Genomic DNA, 23330 nt, shown 5'->3' on the forward strand with positions numbered 1-23330 from the left:
AGAAACTGTACTTGGTGTAAATGCAAGGCTTTGGTTGCAGGGTGAGTTGCAGGGGTGGTCTCTGTGGGAAGAGCTGAGGGGCTGCCCTGTGCTGGATGCAGCCTTTTCCAGCTGGCTCAGCAACAGATTCACAACAGGTCAAAACTGCACCCATCAGCAAAGTTGTTTGTGGTGCCTCAGTGAAAACATATTTAAGAAAGCACAAAAAATGCTGGAGATGCACAGGAAGAGGGAACAAAAAGAGTGAGAAACAGCAGAAGGGACACCATGGTCAGAGAAGGAGGAGGAAGAGGTGCTCCACAGTGCTGGAGCAGATATTCCCAGCAGCCTGTGGAAAAGCCCATGTCAGAGAAGATTTTACTGACAGGAACTGCAGCCTGTGGAGAATTCATGCCAGATCAGAGGAAAAGGGGGAGAAGGAAGGAATGGCAAAGAGAATCACTGTATACTGACTGTAACACCCCCCCCCATCCTCCTCTGCGCCCCTCCAGGACAGGGCAGAGGAGTCGGGTGTAAAGGAGTGAAGTTGAGCAAGGGAAAAGGGGGTGGAAAGTGTTGTAACATTTGTCTATCTTTGTTTCTCACTACCCAAATCTATTTTAATTGGCAATAAATTAAATTAATTTTCACCAAGTTGAGTCTGTTTTGCCCATAACAGTAACTGGTAAGCAATCCCCCTGCCTTTTTCTTGACCCATGAGCTTTCTTGTGCCTGTTGTTGTTCTTGTTTTCTCCCCCTGTCCTGCTGAGGAGAGGGGAGTAAGTGAGTGGCTGGGTAGGAGTTTGATCCTTAGCTACAGTTAACCCACCACAGAAATACACGATTAAACCTCTTTAATCCCAGAAATCAGCAGGCATCTTTTACTTCAGCTCCAATCATTTCTGCATGTGTCTCTGAAAAGCTTTCATAATAGTTATTGTACCTTAAACTCAAGATTACTTTGATGAAAGCAGTCTTCTTTAGGTAAGACAAAGCATAATTTTCCCGCTATCAACAAGGAGTCTGACTTCAGTATACCACAGATAACTGCTACAGTTCATAGATAGTAAATTAGTTTTGTTCAAGTGTTTGTGAATCCTGTTTCTTATATCAAATAACTTGAACAGTTGATAAATGGAATGAACTCAACCAAGCTCTATGCTGTATGAAAAGAAGAAAATGAAACATTCATTTCTTAAAAGAAGGCACCACAAGAAATAAGCAAATTAAGCAATATTAATATTCAACTCCACTATTTTTCTTGTTTATAAGAGCTGGCTAGAAAATTTCTTGAAAAACAGGTTTCAAATGATAAATGCCAATTTGACAGAATATAATTGATGGAGAAATGCATCTATTCACTGAAATTGCTCAGCAGAAACCTTGTTCACCTGTCAGACTCTGCAGGCTAATGAATTTCTGCTAGATGGCTCCCCTGCTCCAGGGAAGATGAGGAGGACTTCCATGTCTGAAGCCTGCGAGCTTCAGACTTCCAGGTCACTGAGGCAGCGAGAATTCCTTCTGCAATGTCTGGAATGTAGCGCCTTTAAATCCCTTAACACAGATACTGTACTGGAAAAATAATAACAACGCCTTATGTACAGAAAGGCACTCTAAATGCAAGCTGGCCTTAGACAAAAATGTGTACTGCTTTGACTTTCACGTCTAAATGGATTCCTTAAGGAGAAGAGTTTTGTTAAGAAAAATGGGAGAACCTGCCCTGTGCCTGTGTATCAGTGGATCTGGCCATATACCACCTATGTTTTTAACCTCATGCAACTTCAAAAATCCTTGGAGAGATATAGCTGTTACTTTATAATTTGAGTATTTTGCTTCGGTGCATCAGGATTCATCTTTCACTTGCTCTGGAAAAGACAGTATAATAGTATTTTAAAACCATATTCCATTAAGTTACACTTATGTAACCCCACTAACTTCAACAGGCATCAAAACTTCGCAAATGGTTCTCCCTCTAATGACACCAAAAAATTAAAAGTCATTCTGTTGCCCTGAGTAATTTTAGTTAGAACTAATAGTTCTGATAATTTTATTAACTTTGATGGACTTTCAGATTCTTTTTTTCTGAGATGCAAGTATAATACAACAGTAACTTTCAACCTGATTTCCCAAGGAAGTGAGACTTACGCAACTGTACTGTGAGGCCTCCCCTTCCTCAGAGAGGTACACAGTTCTCAAAGACAGTAAATTCCTATACATTTTGTGAAAACTGATTGCTAGAGATGGATCAAAATTAGTGCTACCACTAAGGAAAAGCCAGTTGCAGTTCAGCCAGTTGGCCAATCACCATGGATATAATGAACAGGCATCAGCACACGATTATTTCAGCAATAGCATATGTTGCCACATTCTCAGCCAAACTGGCAAAAGACATGGGAAGGAGCTGGAAGAAGTACTTGAGCACTGAGGATGGGAAGGACTGAGGAATGTGGGAGGAAAAATAATTTTAAAAACTTCATTAGTTCCACTGTTCACAGAACAACTTACTTCGGTATCTTAAAACTGTAGATTTTGCCTTGGATAAAGGAATGTATACATCTCTTATGCAGAAGATGTATATGTACTTTAGCACAAGTGATTCCTGCCTTTTAGTCTATATTTCTTTAAGTGATGATTTATTTATAATAAGATGCATTTTACTGGAGAGAAAAGAGCCTGTGTTTCATTTGTGAATGGAATGAAAAGCAAGTTGTTCAGCTTTATAGTACCAAGGAAATGTAAAGTGAGAGCTGTTGAAAAGGATTTTCAGACAGGAGACTGAATGGAAGTAGGTGATGCATTCTTATTGTGGTAATGACAGAATGGACTAATGGCATCTTCAATATGTGTACATAAACTCAATTCATACAAACTCAATAGAATCACTAAATTTTAGTAAATAAAGCTGGATTGTTTTTCATCTCCCAATGTCTGTTCTTCAGCCTATCTGACAATTCAAAGACACTGAATGGTCTATTTAAAATCAAATAACTTTTGTGAAAAATAATATTAAGTTTCTGGTATAAATTAGCTAAGATTTTCCTCTGCTACTGCAAAAATGAAAGTATTACAGTCATGACATTAATTTATACATGCACACACATGTATACCTACAAACATAAAATATGATGTATATTACATAATTCTTTTTTTCTTAGTTGTATTTAGGCTCTTCATAGGAAAAAAAATCATGGAATCTGTCCTGGTTTCAGCAGGGATAGAGTTAATTTCCTTCCTAGTAGCTGGTACAGTGCTGTGTTTTGGATTTAGGGTGAGAACAATGTTGATAACACACCGATGTTTTAGTTGTTGCTAGGTAATGCTTACACTAGTCAAGGACTTTTCAGCTTCCCATGCTCTACTGACTGAACAGGCTGGAGGTGCACAAGAAGCTGGGAGGGGGCACAGCCAGGACAGCTGACCGAAACTGGCCAAAGGGATATTCCATACCATGTGACGTCATGCTCAGTATATAAAGCTGGGGGAAGAAGAAGGAAGGGGGGGACGTTTGGAGTGATGGCGTTTGTCTTCCCAAGTAACCGTTACGCGTGATGGAGCCCTGCTTTCCTGGAGATGGCTGAACACCTGCCTGCCGATGGGAAGTAGTGAATGAATTCCTTGTTTTGCTTTGCTTGCGTGCGCGGCTTTTGCTTTACCTATTAAACTGTCTTTATCTCAACCCACGAGTTTTTCTCACTTTTACCCTTCTGATTCTCTCCTCCATCCCACCGGGGGTGAGTGAGCGAGCGGCTGTGTGGTGCTCAGTTGCCAACTGAGATTAAACCACGACAGAATCTCAAGCTGAAATAAATCTTTGGACTAACACGAATATTTAAGGCTGAGAACCTTGACAAGACCTGATTTCTAGTTAGACAACAATTCCATCAGTAATTGCTGAATATTTAAAATCTTGTATGTTTGTATGTATTTGAGTCTTCATTTACTGATATTCAGAAACCATTTTCAGAACCCCCAGTATCAAATGAGCTAATTTGAAATTACTGAATTACTCCTAGATACTGATTTAGCAGAAGCAAAAAACCATAGCACTGCCTGATTAAAGCAATACAGTAAAGGCATTACAGTAAGAATGCTACTACAGTAAGAATCAAAGAATCACCATTTTAGCTCAGGCTTCCACAAAAAATCTGGGGCAACCTCTACTTTCAAAGATCTGTGTCTTCAGTGTACAGGCTACTTCCAAAAGTTGTACATATGAGTAAAAAGGAAGTACAAATGAAGTCATAAATAGTCATAAGCTGAAAACTTGATATGGTATTCCAAGCAAATAAGATTATACAAACATCACTGAATCACAGAATGGTTGAGGTTGGCAGGGACGTCTGGAGGTCATCTGGTCCAACCCCCCTGCTCAAGCAGGGCCAGCTACAGCCAGTTGCCCAGGACCACGTCCATGTGGCTTTTGAATATCTCCAAGGAGGGAGACTCCACCACCTCCCTGGCAACCTGTGCCTGTGCCCAGTCACTCACACAGTGAAAAAGTGTCTGCTGATGTTCAGAGGGAACCTCCTGTGTTTCAGTTTGTGCCCATTGCCTGTGGTCCTGTCACTTGGCACCATTGAAAAAAGCCTGGCTCCATCTTCTTTACATCCTCCCTCCAGGTATTTACACACATTGATAAGATCTCCCATGAACCTTCTCTTCTCTAGGTGAAACAGTCCCAGCTCTCTCAGCCTTTCCTCCTGGGAGAGATGCTCCAGTCCCTTCATCGTCTTTGTGGCCCTTCACTGGATTGTCTCCTGTATGTCCATATCTCCTTGTACTGGGGAGCCCAGAACTGGACAGAGTGCTCCAGGTGTGGCCTCACCAGTGCTGAGTAGAGGGGAAGGATCGCCTCCTTCGACCTGCTGGCAACACTCCTCCTAGTGCAGCCCAGGATACCATCAGCCTTCTTTGCCACAAGGGCATATTGCTGGCTCACGTTCAACTTGGTGTCCACCAGGACCCATCATATGAAATGATATTCATAAAATGTATTTTCTTCCTGTTCAACATATTGTTTAAACACACAGGGTGACTTCGCAACATCAAGGCAGATGTGAGCGAAGTCTTTAATATTACCGCCATGTACAGACAGTGCTAATACAAACAGCAGTGTTTAAGTCTGTTTATTGCTTACTCAGTAAAAAATAATTTCCTAATTGAAGCTGCTGGTTGCAGGATATACCTAAGCAAACAAATAAATAAAAACTTGATATTTTATGAAGCTAACAGAGATTCAGAGATGGAAGAGCAAAGTACTCTAAGCTACGACTTTTAAAGCCAGACCTTGAATACATATATTTGGACTGAAACAAGTTTCTAGTTTAAAACCTGAGAGCAATTTGTAGTCCTTGTATCTTCCTATCATACTGCTGGAGTCCAGAATGAATCTAAACAATAAAACCATGCTGAAACTCTTAGTTTATCACACAATTGTTGGAGGCATGCTGCAAAAACGGCATGGAACTGCTCTATGAGAACAAGTGGATATTTGGCTACTAGACATGCATACTATTGCTATGTAAACATATATGTAAGATTGGGGGGTTAAAAGTTGAATGCATGAATTATTGAAGCAATGTTTGATACACTGTACTGAAAGAACTTAAACAATTTCTGAAAGAAGTAAAATTCCTTGTCGTAAGAGAATGCTGGAAACACTCTGTCTAGGTTTATTTTTATTGTCCTTTCCCAGTAGAAAGGCTGTACGATATTCTTAAAGCATTTGAAAGCCTGGGACTATCTTAGAAAAGTATAAGTACTAGGAAAGTTTTCTGGTTATGAATAACATTTACAACTCTTCTGAGAACAAAAATACTATTTTTAAGCCTTACCTAGTTCCTTACCTTACTCTGCCACAAATGTTGTTTATCTCTACTACTGGGAAAAGGAAAGGTTTCGGTTGCATCTCTAAAGGCAATGTATTTTCTCTTTCTCAGTTTAATACAGACATTTTGCTGAAGGCTCTTTAAGCCTCCCATGCATTCCATGTCAGAGGTTTGGTCTGAACAACATTAACCTCACTCTCTCTCATTCCTGGAAATTCCAGACCATGAAGACTACATACAGAAGCCAATACTATATCTCACAGCAGTATATCATCAACAGACAGGTCCAATCCAGTTTTTCCATTTTGTGTACTGGGATATACAGGCCAGAATGAGCAAACATAGTTCCTTAAATTTGGCACTGAAGTGCTTTTATTTTCAGATGTGGCAGAATGGGCACATCCCACTTATAATGATCTCAAAAGCCAGTGCCTCCGTAACTGCAGGCACCTAAATACGAGCATTTGGCCTGTCTCAGTGTTTTTCATGTGAACAATATTTGTCTATGCAATGCACATTGATATCCAGCAACGACAGCTACTTTCCAAATGAAAAGTATACCTAAAAAAAAAAAAAGAAAATTTAGAGAGAGAGTGAGCAGACAACACTTTAAATCAAAACTCGCCTATGCAATTCTCAGGTCCACCCTGAAGCTACATAATTTGAAATATGGAGTACTTTACAGGAGGATGAGGAACTTTTGCTGTAGCTAGTAAAGCAACTCTGGGTTGTCACAACAACTGTAAATAGACAGATAAAATAAATCAAACTGACAAAATGCACTGTGATAAGAAAGTTCTGCAACAGTACAAGAACCATTATGACTATTTCATTTCATTCAAACTGAATTATGCTCAATAAATAAAACATAATGTGATGATTAAAAAAAAAGCTCTGTCTCCAAGCTACTTACAGTATAAGTGGATTAGATTCTATGCATAATGGACTAGTAAACAGCAGACCCATATAAACTGAGGAAAGAGAATTCCATTTCAAACACTGAAACAGTATGAAGTTGACAATTGCACAGAATTATTAGCCAAATGCTAGGCAGTCAGCCAGAAGGCTTCAACAAAAATTGCCTTAAGCAAGAGCAGCAAACAAGGGGAGGAGTTAACGGTAAAAAAAAAAAGGCAATTAAATTCACTCATGGAATGATATATGTCACCAGAAAGGCCAGAATGACAGATGATTAATGGAAAAAAATCCAGAAAACAAAAGCTGATTTAACGTAAGAGGAAGTCAGTGAAATTAGCCCTTTAGTACCAAATACAAATCTAGAAAACTCCTCCATTAACAGCAAAGGGACAGCCATTTTATTCTGTTAGTCTGTTGTAATTCCCTTTAGAGTTCACTTGGATAATGAGCGATTAATGTCTGTGTGTATAAAACTAAAACTGTGTCCTAATTGGGTTTGGCTGAGCTAATTGCCTCTGATCAATAAAACTGACACATAGTATGCTTGTCCTTCAAGAATCTCACTCTGGGCCTCATTCCACTTCCCTCAAACCATGCTTCTGACATCCAGGGGAGCAGAAATTGGTCACGTTAATAGAAAATTGAAAGTAATACAGAAGAACTTAAATAGAGCAGTAAGCACTGGGGAAATATGTATTTTATTCGACTAAAACCCCCTTGTGCTTCATGATACTTCCCATTCACTCGCAGCAGTTTCCTAACATTTTTGCAGTACCTTCTCTGCAAACAGCATTCCTGTTGCTTCACTTAACACCAGCACAGACACACCCATAGAGCCTCCTTGTGCTGACACAGCATATGGCAATAGAAAGGGAGTCCCTCCGGAAACACCTCCAAAAGACATAAGCTTTGCTAAAGTTCTCGCCCTCCCCCCTCCCCCACCCGTAGCTAAAAGTAGCTACAGTCACACCAGCATTTTTTGGCACTGCAATGACAAGGAAAACACAGAACTTTTTCCTCAAACAAACCAATTATACTTTATAGCCTAGAGGAACATCTAATCATATGATACAATGCCTACTCTAGTAAAATTACACACAAGAACAACAAAAAATAGCAGATGCAGACACAACATAACTACTTAATACTACTCCAAATATTATTGTACAGCATTCATTCATACTTAATACATCTTTTTAATTTCCTTGACAACAGGATCAAGATTAGTTATACAAGCCATGCAGTCTACACAAGTATGTCTTCTAATTAACATGCTAAACCTGCCTGATACAGGCAGCTGCTGCCTATAAGACCATGGGATCCTCCTCTGAAAGACACAGCAGCATGGCTTCTTTTGAAATCAAGGAAGTGCATCCCCTCAGATGATTTCAACAGAAGTGACAATGTAAGAGTCATTGGAAACAGCATAACCTAGTATTCTGCTAGGAGGCAGGGACATGAGGCTCTTGCCTCTGCTTTTTTTCTGAAGATCATCTGCATTGTCCATAAAAATACAAGCGAAACAGTGTAACACAGATCTCCCCACCCTGCTTAACCAGGAGAAAGGAGCTTATGAAAGCAACAAGGTGACTATGTCAAATACCAGGTGGCCACTACACCCTGAGCTTGATTCCATCCAAACCAGTAGTGGTTTTTAAGGTGTCCTTCTGAGATGAAATAAGCCATGAATTGTACTTAATACATTATCAGTAATATTTTGCTCATTTAAGATACATGCACTTCCAGAGAAATGAATACTAGAGTATCTCTATTTTGTTTTTCTATACACAGCTGTGCCCTCTGGTGGAACTGGCTAATTCACTACATATTTGTCCTTTCCTCAAAATCAGCACACTATCTGAACTACATTCAGTAGCTGGAGTTACAATCCTCGCTTTCTTTTAGGAAGCTGTTGTATTAACTTCAAAGAATTTAATTGTACAGAAGTTTCAAGATACTGAGAGAATCCAAATTATAGCATTTTAAATAAAGTCCTCATTTTTGAAGTATCCTTCCTATCAGTTGTTATTTTGATAGAAGAAAATCCTGTTTTGTGGTCTTTTAGATAATGTCAGAGATAAGGTCAATTCAACTAATTTGGGAAGGGACAAAATGAGTTGAAGTCATCTGGAGCCATTGCTGATCTATTCCAATGATACTTTCTTAGCAAAAGCACATAAAAAAGACAGAAAACTTCAGTAAGAGTAGAAAATACAGTTTCAGTCCCAACTTTCATTTGCAAGCTCACTGGTGGAGAAACAGCCAGAGCACATGATCTTATTATGCAGTACCACACCTGACAGGTTCAAGCAGCAGCAGGTTTAACACTTTGTCTTTGGTTGTCTCAATGACAACAGCAGCACTGAGGAAGGGATGGTCTTGGCTGACTATTTAAAAAAAAGCAAAAAGATAAAAGACTAGGAATAAAGTGAAGGCAGAAAAGAGGATGTGGGGAAAGGAAAGATAGCAGGAGCCCACGTCCTGCATTCTAAGTAGTTTTCAAGCTCTGCCACCTTCAGTGGTGACAGCAAAATTATTGTTCCTATCTCCATGACTGAACACAGCCGTGACGGAAAATTAAGAAAATACGAAGTCATCCCACTGAATCTGGGTAAGTTTCAGGATAGGAGAGGAACAGCAGCCACATTGAGACGGTCACTCCTTTCAGGATGTGTTTTCCCACTACACCCAGTCAAGTACAACTACAGGCTGCCCCTGGAAATGTCTGTCCCCAGGTATGTGCTCCCATCCCTTCCCCAATATCAGATTTAGCAATTAAGATCCTGCAGAAGGGAGCTGTTTAGCTTCCTAACTCTGCTAAGCCACCAATTCCCCCCACTCCCAATTTGTCCCTATAGATCAGAAAGGTAGCAATTCATCATGTGTTCAATCACAAGATATGATGTAAGGAGAGTGGGAGACGAGGACCACGGAATTTCATCATTATTTATCTCTATCACTATGATGTGCCCCCCTCCAAAGTCTCTTTCATAGAAACAGTGAAACTGAAGTAACATATGCTTTGATTATTTTGTACTCCAGTTAAGTCTCATTTACAACGCACCTATCTGAGCTCATCAATTCCAACTCCATTCTATTTTTTTAATCATTATCTTAGTGCAGGGTACTATACATACAAACTTTTACTTGGGACTAAGCCAATCTTCAAATTTTCCATAGAAAAATATTAAATATAGAATTATAAATCTCTCTCATGCTGTCAGAAAGGTGGTCCATTAAAAAGTTAACATCTAAAAAAGGTCTTTGAACCTATATTAACCTGGAGATTAAGTCCCATACCTGTTCTTGTGTGAACTGAATTAAGAATATTTTTACTCGTGGGACAGAAGTTATTCTTCCAGTTCTCATTAGGATTGGCAATGATTACTGTCCATATCTTCTTGTGCTAGTTTCCAGGAAAAGCAAAAAAAAAACACCACCCCCAAAACCAGCCTGCTTTATTGAGATAAAAAGATATTCTCTATTCATATAACATAAAAGCTTTGTGTCAGCTGCAGAGACTTTATTACCTCGCTGAAGTCCCAAGAGTTAGTACAGGTAAGAGCAGAAATTAACTCTTATTAGGAAGCTATAAAGGTTAATTTGGAAAAGGGAGCTCTTAGAAGCTGCTAGAAATGGTAATGAGGCCTCAGGATAAGTGAGACTATGACAGACAGTTCTTATGATGTAATGCTCAAATTTAGTTTCCACTTACGTCATGTGACCCCGCTGAAGCTTTGGGCACATAAAACTCTTCAATAGATACCAACCTTTCTTTTCAGCATGCAGTGGAATTCCTGCAAGAAATGCTGAATCAGACCTTAATACACACTTTCATTTTAGCCTTTATCAATTAAAACGGTAGTAGTACAGTTTTAGAATTAAAGTTTATCTCAGGTATTTCTAACAACATCTAAGCTTTATATCAGTACAGAACTAGCTAGAAAAATAAACTAAGTACAGAGTCCAAAAGCTATAATGTCCACCAGTCAACTTTTAATCATATTCTACAGATCTTTAAAAGTAAAAAATGATGAAATTTGCACCCAAAACCTAAAAATAAAGAGATTGTTAAACCATGTTTATGGTTTAACCATAAGCCATCCCTCCAATATTTTCAGTTCTCCCTGCCTATCCCACTGCATGTGTGATAATGATGTCACAAGATTAAAGCAAGTACTATATCATTTGACACAAGCTGTTTCTAGCTTGTGATTGATCAACACTTCAGTAAACTTCTCTTACTTGTGTCAGAGCCCTGAGGTCACGTAATGGCCCTCACTAACCTCACCTGTGGCTTCCACCCACACCTTCTAACTATGGGCCCAGGAACCCCTCCTAAGTTTAGACCTGGGCCTTCAGTCTCTGCTTGAGCTTTGTTGTAGGGGTGCTGGTCTCCAGCAGTGCCCTCACCTGACACCTTAAACCATTTACAATTGCATGCAAAACATTGTTACAAGTTTTTGATGTGGGAAGTGGAACTTGGATTCAAATTCATGATTTCTGAAAAAGAAGCAGAGGAGCTGGTACTTGGTTCCAACACAGAAAATCTGAGCTTTGCTCCCTGCTTTAACTGAACAGATATTGTGTGTTATTTTGCCCTACTTGAATTATTTTGAAAGAAATTGAAAACTGGACGAAGAATGAGAGTAAAAACATTTAATGAGAACAGAATTCAGTTCCACTGGACTTTGGTATATCTTCTAAGTTAAAGGAGGCCTGATATAGCACGTCCGCTTCAAGCATTCAAAAATGATATGAAGGCCGAAACAGTTCCTACCAGCAAGACTCTGAGGAGAAGAGGACAAAATTACTTCCACAAACCTGAGAAATTTTGAAGGGCTGAATTTTGTTTACTACTTCTAGTCAGTTTGGAAATGTCATATTGGAGGCTATCAAGCTAACTGCACTTGCTAACAAGCAGAGATAAAGACATAGACCAGACACCTAAACAATCTAAATTTCAGATCAGCAGAATGGGGAAGTATTTAAACCCATCTTTCACTGCAGAGCTTAATGGGGATGAGCCTAGTCTCTTTGCAGTATCACTCCCTCAGAGCAGTCTTAATGTAAAGTCAATCTAAATCGGTGTTACTAAAGCCTAGGAAAAGGTGGAATCACGCAAAGGCAGGACTAGGGATGACTTTGGTCTGCTTAAGCCGTTACAGAAATATAGCTTAACTTACGCCTCTAAGGGCTGCTGATCTAGAAAAGTAAATAAATCTTCATCTGCCACTAGGGTTATCCAGTCAAATACATTTCTGTGCTTTTTGCTTTAAATATTTACTGCTACTGACTTATATCACTGTTCTTTACAGATGGGCAAAGCATAGAAAGCTTATGCTTTTGTTGTAGCGACCAGTATAGCCACTTACAGAATACTTGCACAGGATTTTACCTACACTAGTATCAGAGAAGCAGAAGAATAAACTAGGAAGTCCTGGCTCAAATTCAGGTCATAATTAATATCAAATAACCAGCTGTGAACTACTTAATTACTAAATGAGCAGAACAGGTCATTGATATTAAAAAGTTATTTAGCATTAATTTTATCTCTAGAAAACTTGATCCAAAGCCCCTGACAGAATTTTAGGTGGCACTGTGTTGAATTAACACCTGAAGGATCTGTTCCTGTCTCAGAAGCTTGCCTTGCTGTCTGAAGAAGTAATAATCTATGTTGGGTCAAGCAGATGAACAGTTGTCATGCCACATAAACGCTGTTTGTTAAATTAATTGCTATTGTACATGAATATTAATTAATTAGTATAAATATATAACTTGTGTAGGGCTCAGAATGAAGCCATGTAATTCAGCTTCTTCAGCGATGGAAATGCTATAGCTCTGCACTTTCTGGACAAACTGGGGAATGTCCAGATCAGACCAACAAGAATGAGAAGTTTGTAAAGTGACTATAAGGAAAAAAAAAAGGAACTGGGCTTACTCACTCTAGAAACAAAAAAGACGATCAAGCTAAACATGTGAGCTGATAACTTAAGGAGCTTGCAGAATCTCCTTCGTTTTAAGTTCCTAAGAACCAGTTAAACAAAACTCTACATAGTGTATTATAATTCACCATGGCACTTGAGCACAGCATGTGCTTTTAGAAGTCTCTTCCACTCCTGTATTTCTAGGATTACTGTGACTGTTAACGCTATCTCAACACATTTCTTTTCCCAAATTCTACTCAGACATGGCAATGAAATTGTACAAGACGGCAGTCTTTGAATAGTTTCTTTTTAACTGCAAAAGAAGCGATGGAGTCTAAAAGTGTTTACTCACTGTGAATTACTAGACCCACCGCTGACAAAAACATTCACAAGAAAATTGAAAATACGTAACAGAAGAAATTCATATGTCTTCTCAAAAGAAAGGTGAAAATTAAAGGTTAAAACCCCTGCCTTGTTTTCTGAAAACTTTAATTCCCATAACATATATATTACCTAAGGCCAGATTGCACAGCTTTTGTCAGCATTTATAATGCATGTGTGTGAATACATCAGAAAAAACATGTTGATTCAAGTCCTTCCCCTCTTAGTCTGGAGAGCTAACTTAGCCAGGGGTGTGGAAAGTCTCTACTTTCAGATATTGTTGCTAGGCCAAGCAAGAGAAAAATACTGTCTAAATGTCATATGCTCTTTTACAGAACTTCATATGCAATCTGCCATGAAAACAGTCTGTCTGACCTCAAGATGAGGCGAGCTACATCAATTTCAATGCTTGGAATGATCAACCCAATCATTTTTCTTTTAGCAGGCTTTTAACTTGTATTAAGTCCACAGAACAATACTAGTTTTCAATAAGCCACATGTGAAACACCCTATAGGTCCCATAGTCTTCTAAAAGCACACGAGCAGAGAGTGAATGGGATTATGGTGTCAATTTTCCAGTTGATTGAATGTACCTCGAACCACTCTGAGTATACTTCTGCAGTATCGAATGACACACCTAACAGTCCCCCTCTGCACACATTCTCCTTGTGACAAATTATTTCAGTGCTCGCCACTTTATTTTTTTGGAACTTTTAACCAAAACTGAATTGGTTAACAAGTAAAACGTTTTGACTTTGAAATCTCAGCTGCTTTATGTAAAAATTGAAGTCTCAATTAAATGGAAATTTAAGATTTCCCAGATTCCTCTAAATCCTGGGTCCACGTTCCTCAAATATTAACTGAAAATACTCAGGGTGGGAGACTGTCTTCCTATTACCGTGACTGTAAACAGTCATCCAGAAAGACCTGCCAATTGTTCTGAAAAGGTCTGATTCCACTTAAACTGTCTCAAGACTAGTTGAATGACTCATAACAGTTACTATTTGAACAGATAGTACCTAGAAGCTTAATTAAAACTTTTCACTGCATTATTTACTATTTGTAATAACTAACAGCCCTTTTTTTTAGTGATTCTTTTTAAGAATCGCTAGTATCTATACAAGCCTGGCAATCTCTAAAGAAAACAGCAGTGGGCCACGTAGACAAACTTACAGTTCAACTACCTGCTTTGCAAGGACTTTGAAACGTTATCGTCTACCCCTTACTCCAAGAACCCAGTAATCCCAGTGGTTTTGCTTTCATAGTTTTAAGATTTTGTTGCAAAGCCCGATTCCCCGAGTTCACTCCTACACTACTATCGCTGATGTCAAAATCATTGAGGTGAGGATCGCAACTGATGGAGGACAAGAGAAATATTTAGACAAATAATTAGACAATTATTGTGAACCAGGTGTTTACGTAAATCATTACTCTGTCATGTATATGTAGATAATTTGTGTTACATTTATATTCTGTCATGTGTTTGATAAAGAGCAGATGTTTGTGCATACCAATTAATCCTGACCCTCTAAAGATAAAGAACCCTGACCTTCTGAAGATAGAAGACACAGGAACTATAAAAACAGTTTGTTGTAAGGTGGATAATGAGACGGTCTGATAAGCGTAAAGGACCTTCAAGCTGTCAGCAATATATTCAAAGATCAGCGAAACCTGGCGCCAACTAGGTGAAAGGGGACGAGGAAGACTATCAGCCTTCACCAGAACGACCCCGGCCCAGAATTATTTGGAAGATCTGCGCAGACGCAACTAATTAGCAACTAATTAGCAACTAATTAGCATGAGGAGCGAGGATAGGCGTGGTTAGATAATGAATATGTATAGGTGTTATTAGAATATTCATTACTCAATTGTATAAATGAGATGTAACTTTTGTTGTGGGCATGCACGATAGGTGGAGAGATCCCCCGTGCATCCAGCGCGCTGCAGATAAAGAATATACTACTTGGACAAATTCGTGAATCAATTTGGCACCCCAGATGGGACTTCCTCTCTGTCGTGCCGCAGGACCCGTGGAGGATAGGACTCCCTAGGGTACCCCCGGGATTTCCCGGAGGGACTCCTCGACTCACCGGATCACTGCAGGGACAGACAAGGACCCCATTGTTGTAAAGTGAGTATATTCTTTATCTTTGGGTATAACCGGTTATTTGGTGCACAAAAGAAATTGTGCTTTTGTGCTTTTGTATTTGGGGGTATTTGATAAAGTAAAATACCTTTTGGGTTGTGTGTTAACCAGAGCTCGGTTACCACAACATTTGGAAAATGGGTGGGCGGGCCTCAGTGGAAATCCCACAAAGAAGCCCCTTTGAAATGTATTCTTGTGCATTGGAAGGATATAGTAGGATCGGCGAAAGGAACAGAAAGTAAGAAGGTATTGTGCATTGGAAGGATATAGTAGGATCGACGAAAGGAACGGAAAGTAAGAAGGTATTGGTTAAATATTGCAATCAATGGTGGCCTCTGTATAAGTTAGAAGATAAAGAGAAATGGCCGGTGAATGGCACTTTAAGCTATAATACTTTACTCCAATTAATGTTATTTTTACGAAGGGAAGGAAAATGGGATGAAGTGCAATATGCGGATAAGCTGTAAAAGGATATCGTGATGATCCAGAACGAGTGGCTAAGCGTTTTGAATTAATAAATAAAAATCTGGATCCAGATTGGGGAGATATTGAAATAATGTTATCAGCTTTATCAGAGACAGAAAAACAAATGATTTTAAAGGTAGCTAGAGCACAAGTACAAGCTCAAGTCACATCTGGAGCCCTTCCCGGGACAGTAGAAACATATATACCCCGGGTAGATCCAAGATGGGATTATAATAACGATAATGATTATAAATTATTAAAAGGATATCAGGAATGGATACGTATTGGTTTGGAGACGGCAATACCTAAATCAGTAAATTGGTCATTATTATATATGATCAAACAAAATTTAAGAGAGACCCCCTCGGAGTTTTTAGATCGACTGCGTATTGGAATGCAAAAATATACCACAATTGATCCAGCATCCGAAGGGGGGGAGGATGCAGTTAGTCTCTTTATTCCTAGGACAATCGCTACTGCAACTGTAGCGGCTCTCCAGGCATGGGAGGGAAATAAATATGATAAAAAAAAACAAAAGGAGTGCGCCCTCCCTTGCGACTAGATCAATGTGCTTATTGTAAAGAAGTGGGTCATTGGAAGAAAGAATGTCCTAAGCAAAAGGCAAAATTCCCGAGGGTAGTGGGAAGTTTGGAAGAAGAAGATTGACGGGGACCTGGAGATCAAACCCCAGCTGATCCCCTGGTTAATATTGAGCTGGGGAGTGCAGGAAAGACAATGGAATTTTTAATAGATACTGGAGCGACTTATTCAGTCCTAAATGAAAAACTAATACCAGAAGATGACAATTACGTTCAGGTGGTAGGGGCAACGGGACAAACAGAAAGGGCACATTTTTTAAAGCCCTTACGATATCAAATAGGGAATAATATAGGATTACATCAGTTTTTATATCTGCCCGGTTCCCCAAAATCTTTATTAGGAAGAGATTTGTTAGAAGTATTAGAAGCAGAAATATTTTTCAAGGATGGTCAAATGAAGTTAAAAGTTAAGGAGGAGGAACTAATCTCATTATTAAGTTTAACTGCATTACAGGCTCCGGGAAAGAATGAAGAAATCCCCTCTGAAATTTTAGATCAAGTATATCCCGGAGTTTGGGCTAGTGAAGTCCCAGGTAAGGCAAAACATGTGAAACCTATTGAGATTCACTTAAAACCAGAAGCTCAAATTGTTAGAATTAAGCAGTATCCCCTCCGATTAAGCGACAGAAAGGGGATAAAAGAAATAATAGAAAAATTCCTGAAATATGGGTTGTTAAAAGAATGTGAATCTGAATACAACACTCCTATTTTACCCATCCAAAAGCCCGACGGCAAAAGTTATAGACTTGTTCAAGATCTTCGGGCAATAAATAAGATAGTAGAGGATTTACATCCAGTGGTAGCCAATCCTTATACATTGCTAACTAAATTAAGAGATGAGTTAATTTGGTTTACCGTCTTGGATCTAAAGGATGCCTTTTTCTGCCTCCCATTGGCTAAAGGAAGTCAGAAGTTATTTGCTTTTGAATGGGAAAATCCAGACTCGGGGCGAAAGACTCAGTTAACATGGACTGTGTTACCTCAAGGATTTAAAAATAGTCCCACTATTTTTGGGAACCAGCTTGCTAGAGATCTTGAGAACTGGAGTAGCCCTGATGATCGGGGTGTGCTTTTGCAATATGTGGATGATCTATTGATAGCTACCAGCTCACGGGAAAGATGTTTAACATGGACTATAAGCCTGTTGAATTTCTTGGGAATGAAGGGATATCGTGTTTCCCGTTCAAAGGCACAACTTGTGAAAACCCAGGTAACCTATATGGGAATAGAGTTATCAGGGGGACGGCGAGAGTTGGGAGTTGAGCGGAAAGAAGCTATTTGCCAGATGCCAGAACCGCAGACTATCCGGGAATTGAGGACCTTTTTGGGAATGACCGGATGGTGTCGCTTGTGGATAAAAGACTATGCAATAATAGTGAAGTCGTTATATGAATTATTAAAAGAATCTAACCTGAAATTGGAATGGACAGGGGAAGCAAAGAGAGCATATAAAATATTGAAGAAGGAATTAATGAGTGCCCCTGCGTTAGGGATCCCGGACATCAGTAAACCATTTTTACTATACTCATATGAAAGGCAAGGATTTGCCTTAGGAGTATTAGCTCAACAATTGGGTCCATATCGACGCGCTGTAGCTTACTTTTCAAAGAAATTGGATGAAGTCAGCCAAGGATGGCCCTCGTGTTTGCGAGCAGTGGCAGCAGTTGCTATAAATATTTACGAAGCTCGGAAATTTACTTTGGGACAAACAATGACAGTGTTGGTATCACATACAGTCTCAGCTGTCTTGGAGCAAAAGGGGACTCATTGGTTGTCTCCTCAAAGATTTTTGAAATATCAGGCGTTGTTAGCTGAACAAGACGATGTCAACATAGTCGTAACTAACATTGTGAACCCAGCCTCTTTCCTCAGCGGAGTGTCAGAAGTACCCTTGGAACAGGATTGTATGGAAACAATAGAAGCCGTTTACTCTAGTCGACCCGATTTACGTGAAACTCCGCTAGAGGAAGCGGATGAAGAATTACTTACAGATGGAAGCTGTTTTGTGAAAGAAGGACGACGGTTCGCCGGGTATGCTGTAACTACAACAGACCAGGTAAAAGAATCGGGTCCTTTACCTTCTAGTACTTCCGCCCAAAAGGCTGAAATTATAGCGTTGACGAGAGCTTTGAAATTAACCAAAGGTAAGCGGGTAAACATTTGGACTGATTCAAAATATGCCTTTGGAGTAATTCATGCTCACGGAGCTATTTGGAAAGAGAGAGGACTTTTAACTTCCCAGGGGCAAAAGATAAAACATGCATCAGAGATTCTGGATCTTCTAGAAGCTATAAAATTACCTCGGGAAGTTGCTGTTATGCATTGCAAAGGACACCAAAAGGGAGAAACTAAATTTGAAAAAGGAAATCGATTAACTGACACAGAAGCTCGCATTGCAGCAGAAAGAAAAATGGTTGAAGGGCTAACTTTGATCCCTGACGGTAATGCCCAAACAATAACTACATCAAGTCTTCCCCAATATGGAAAGGAAGACCACAAACTAATTCACGACTTAAAAGGTAAAAAAGATGCTAATGGATGGGCTTGGACCCCGGAAGGAAAAATAATAGTTCCTTCTAAAATTATTTGGGGTTTAGTAAAATTAGAACATGCTAAGACACATTGGGGTGTGGACCCCACTTATAAGTCAATAAGTAAATATTGGATTGGAAAAGATTTATATACCAAAATTCAACAAGTTATACAACAATGTGAGATTTGTGCTAATAATAATCCTAAAACAGGTGACAAAGTACGAATAGGGGTCATTGGTAAAGGAAATTACCCAGGACAAGTTTGGCAGATAGATTTTTCGGAATTACCCAGAAAAGGGGGGTTTCGATATTTATTAGTTCTAGTAGACACTTTTTCAGGATGGCCAGAGGCACGTCCGTGTAGAACCAATAAGACTAGAGAAGTGATAAAATTCATGCTCACTGAATTAATTCCTTGGTTTGTATTACCGGAAACAATATCTTCAGATCGGGGACCACATTTTTGTGCCCAAATAGTGCAAAAGATCAGTCATATCTTAGAAATTGATTGGCAGCTGCATACTCCCTATAGACCTCAAGCGAGTGGTCAAGTGGAAAAAATGAATCACTTACTGAAACTACAATTAGCTAAAATTAGTCAGGAAGCTAATTTAACATAGCCACAATCCCTACCAATCGCATTATTAAGAATAAGAAATATTATATGGGAGCAACATACCTTTTCAGGAGAAGATCTAAGACAAGTAGGAGAAAGTTATTGGTATGAATATTTGAGAGAATTACATCAACAGATGAGAAAAATTTCTAAACAAGTATTGGGAACTCGAGCTCGTGGATTAGATGGACCTCTACATAGTTTTGAACCAGGAGATTATGTTTTAATCAAAACTATTTCAGGTGATCCTTTAGAGCAAAAATGGAAAGGACCCTTCCAAGTATTACTGGCTACTAATACAGCTATTAAGGTGCGAGAAAAGAAATCTTGGCCCTATGGAAAGCCGAATCAACTGGACCAACTTCATTGCAGTTATTTCGGTAATTGTACAAATTGATCAAATACAGGGTGGTTGGAAAGAAAATACTCACCTATCTTTGGTACAACAAGTGACTGAATTAGTTAATCGAAGCGATTGTTGGGTATGTACTCATATCCCCGAACATGGGAAAAAAAGGAATATCATTAATCAGAATTCCAATTCCTTCTAACGTGTCTTGGACAAAATTACAGATAAATACCTCTTGGGATTCGGGGATAGATGCGAAACAAATAAGTATAACAACTCCGGCCCCTCAGGATTCTTACTACACTTGTGTTCAACGATGTAATCCACCTACTGGTATGGGAAAATTATATTGTAGTGATACGATATATGTAGGAAATCAGACAGCATGTAATAAGACAATAAATATAGGTGTCAATAGTGAGGTGAACAATTCTACCAAATGGCCTGTCCCTGAAGGAAAAGGATGGTATTGGATATGTAATGATACTGCTAGAAAAACGTTACCTGAAAATTGGAAAGGAACTTGCACCTTAGGAGTAGTTATTCCCAATATGACAATACATACTCGATTAGATAAGGGATTTTTGAGAAGCCCATTAAGACGACTTAAACGAAACAATCCTTTAATTGAGAAACCTACCGCTTTTCATGGTTTTGTAAGATGGTTTTTGCCATGGTTAGGAGTGAGTGAAATTGAGAAAGCACTAGTAAATATTTCAGCTGTTGTAGAAAAATTGGAAAATGCCACTATGGACGCAATCCAAGCGCAACAAGAAGAGCTTAAGAGTCTGTCCAAAGTAGCATTGCAAAACAGAATGGCTTTAGATATCCTCCTAGCTGCTCAAGGAGGAGTTTGTATAATGATCAATACGAGTTGTTGCACATATGTTGACCAGAGTGGTCGGGTTTCCACAGACTTGCAAGTAATTTGGGATCAGACTAAAATACTGCATCAGGTTACACAGGATGACACCTCCTGGAGTTTTGAAGAACTCTGGAATAAATTAACATCGTGGTTACCAAATCTTGCTTGGTTGAAGAACCTTTTTATAACCATAATTTTAATAATCATTCTAGGAATAATCATTAGTTGTATGCTTCAATGTTCTCTCATGGTTTATAAGAAAGCAATTAATGAAATCATATAAGATGTAGTAAAAGAATTTACTCATGATACAGAAAAAGGGGGGACTGATGGAGGACAAGAGAAATATTTAGACAAATAATTAGACAATTATTGTGAACCAGGTGTTTACGTAAATCATTACTCTGTCATGTATATGTAGATAATTTGTGTTACATTTATATTCTGTCATGTGTTTGATAAAGAGCAGATGTTTGTGCATACCAATTAATCCTGACCCTCTAAAGATAAAGAACCCTGACCTTCTGAAGATAGAAGACACAGGAACTATAAAAACAGTTTGTTGTAAGGTGGATAATGAGACGGTCTGATAAGCGTAAAGGACCTTCAAGCTGTCAGCAATATATTCAAAGATCAGCGAAACCTGGCGCCAACTAGGTGAAAGGGGACGAGGAAGACTATCAGCCTTCACCGGAACGACCCCGGCCCAGAATTATTTGGAAGATCTGCGCAGACGCAACTAATTAGCATGAGGAGCGAGGATAGGCGTGGTTAGATAATGAATATGTATAGGTGTTATTAGAATATTCATTACTCAATTGTATAAATGAGATGTAACTTTTGTTGTGGGCATGCACGATAGGTGGAGAGATTCCCCCGTGCATCCAGCGCGCTGCAAATAAAGAATATACTACTTGGACAAATTCGTGAATCACAACCTGCAAAGGAGCTTACTGCGGTCTTTAAAAAGCCTCGAGTTGCAACTTCAGGGATCCACGTGCTTCTCAAAAATCTATCCTTGAAACGGTTCGGACTTTAAACGCAGTTCGACCCGACGTTACTCGCACACCGGGAACGCAAAACAAAGGACCTAGCTCTCCTCAGTAACCCCGCGGCGCCACCAACTCTGTGAGGAGACCTCTGCCGTTACACCACCCGCCCCACCCGCGCGAAGCCCGTGCCGGAAGAGAGAGGGCGGGCCTTCCGCTGCGCACGAGGGCGGTGACTAACCGTCGGAGGCTCGCGCCGCGCCTGGCACCGCCCGCGGGCTGAGGGGGAGGTGGGAGCTGAGCTCCGCCCCGCGCCCCGCCCCTCCCCGCGCCCCGCCCCTCCCGCCCGGCGCTGGCCTCGGCAGCCGGAGAAGGCCGGGACGATGCTGGAGACGCTGCGGGAGCGGCTGCTGAGCGTCCAGCAGGACCTCACCGCCGGGTGGGTAGCGCTCCCGGCCCGGCTCCGCGGGGCTGGCGGCGGCGGAGGGGACGGGAGGGGGACCCGCGCCCCGCAGCGGGGTGGGGAGGGGGAAGCAGGTGACCGGGGGGGGGGGGGGGGGGGCGGAGACTGGCCCGGCGGGCGGGAGGGAGGAAGAGGAGGAGACTGCGGAGGCGGGACCCCCGGTCGGGGCCCCTCTCTTTCACCGCGGGTGCCCGGCGGTGGCGGGACGGGCTGGAAACGCGGCCCCTGGGTCTAATCCACCCCTTCCCGCCTCGGTTGAGCGGCTCCCGGCGGGCTAGCGGGCCCTGGCAGCTGTGTGGTAGCCCGCAGCTGCAGTCGGGAGTCGAGGGGGAGAGGTGCCTTGGTGTTTGGGAGGCAGCTGCGGTCAGGGGAGTGCAAGAGAGACTGCTGTTTCGAGAGAATGCGGAAGATGTGAATGGGGTCAATTGACGCGCTTGAATTTTTTATGAAGTAACTGACCTTCAAGGTTTTATAGATTAATGTAATTGCGTAAAGAGCATCGCTGTACTCTGTTCGGCGTATAAAAAGCTTTTGTTTCCTTGAAAGATGAGTTACTGTCACTTGGGGAAAAGAAGCACGGGATAAGCAGAAGGAGCAGCCCCTTGCTTACATTAAAAAGTAGAAGGATATTCTTCCTATATTGCCTCACAAGGTTTTTTTAGATAGGCCTTGTACCAATGCTATTTTTAGTACAAACAGGTGATCCAAATGAGCATTGCTGGAAGTCAGTGGATGGCCAGAAAACAAGGTTATGCCTGTGCTGCAAAACTGTCGGTTCATAATGAGCCACAGGAGAGTATCGTGCTGTAATCAATTACTTTTAAAAACTGGTCTTTGGCCATGTTGAGGCTGCCTTATAATACCCCTGTGGTAAATATTTATATATAGTGATGGATGTCTATGTACTCCAGAAACTTAAAATAAATAGTTTATAATGACTTATTTGCACCAGTGTATGATGGTCCAGAAAAATTGATAGAATAAGCTACCAATCAACCAGATAAGTTGCTTATATGTTATCTGTCTCATCTTAACAAACAGTAATTCAATATTAAAATGTCTTGAGAACACAGGCTAAGGCGTTGGTTTATTGCTGTCTGTCTTTCTGTTTTGCTGTTATTTTTAGAACTTCTCACAGAGTTTGATGCCTCGGTACAGTGTAAGTTTCTTTTGAAAAAGGTGTTTTTCACATGATGAAAGAGGACAACAGAAAGGTCATAACATGCAGGATCCTATGGTCATTTAACTCTATCTCCATGTATTGCTGCAGT

At 40.3% G+C, this 23330-nt stretch overlaps 2 protein-coding genes across 3 annotated transcripts in view; both read left to right on the forward strand.

Annotated features, from left to right (window-relative positions):
• The first annotated feature begins 19897 nt into the window (after nucleotides 1–19897).
• Nucleotides 19898–21467, forward strand: LOC143156039 (syncytin-2-like). The gene has a single exon (XM_076328937.1). It carries the CDS (start codon nucleotides 19898–19900, stop codon nucleotides 20888–20890), a length of 993 nt encoding a protein of 330 aa, XP_076185052.1. The 3' UTR covers nucleotides 20891–21467.
• A 481-nt stretch (nucleotides 21468–21948) lies between these two features.
• The window catches only part of DTNBP1 (dystrobrevin binding protein 1), a 70889-nt gene continuing 69507 nt past the window's right edge, over nucleotides 21949–23330 (forward strand). For both annotated transcript variants that reach the window (XM_076330595.1, XM_076330596.1), the window contains exon 1: nucleotides 21949–22035. In XM_076330595.1, coding sequence (XP_076186710.1) covers nucleotides 21980–22035 — 56 coding nt within the window. In that variant the 5' untranslated portion in view covers nucleotides 21949–21979. The remainder of the gene's footprint in view (nucleotides 22036–23330) is intronic.

This window comes from Aptenodytes patagonicus, chromosome 2 (genome assembly GCF_965638725.1).
Source record: "Aptenodytes patagonicus chromosome 2, bAptPat1.pri.cur, whole genome shotgun sequence".
Taxonomy (NCBI): Eukaryota; Metazoa; Chordata; class Aves; order Sphenisciformes; family Spheniscidae; genus Aptenodytes; species Aptenodytes patagonicus.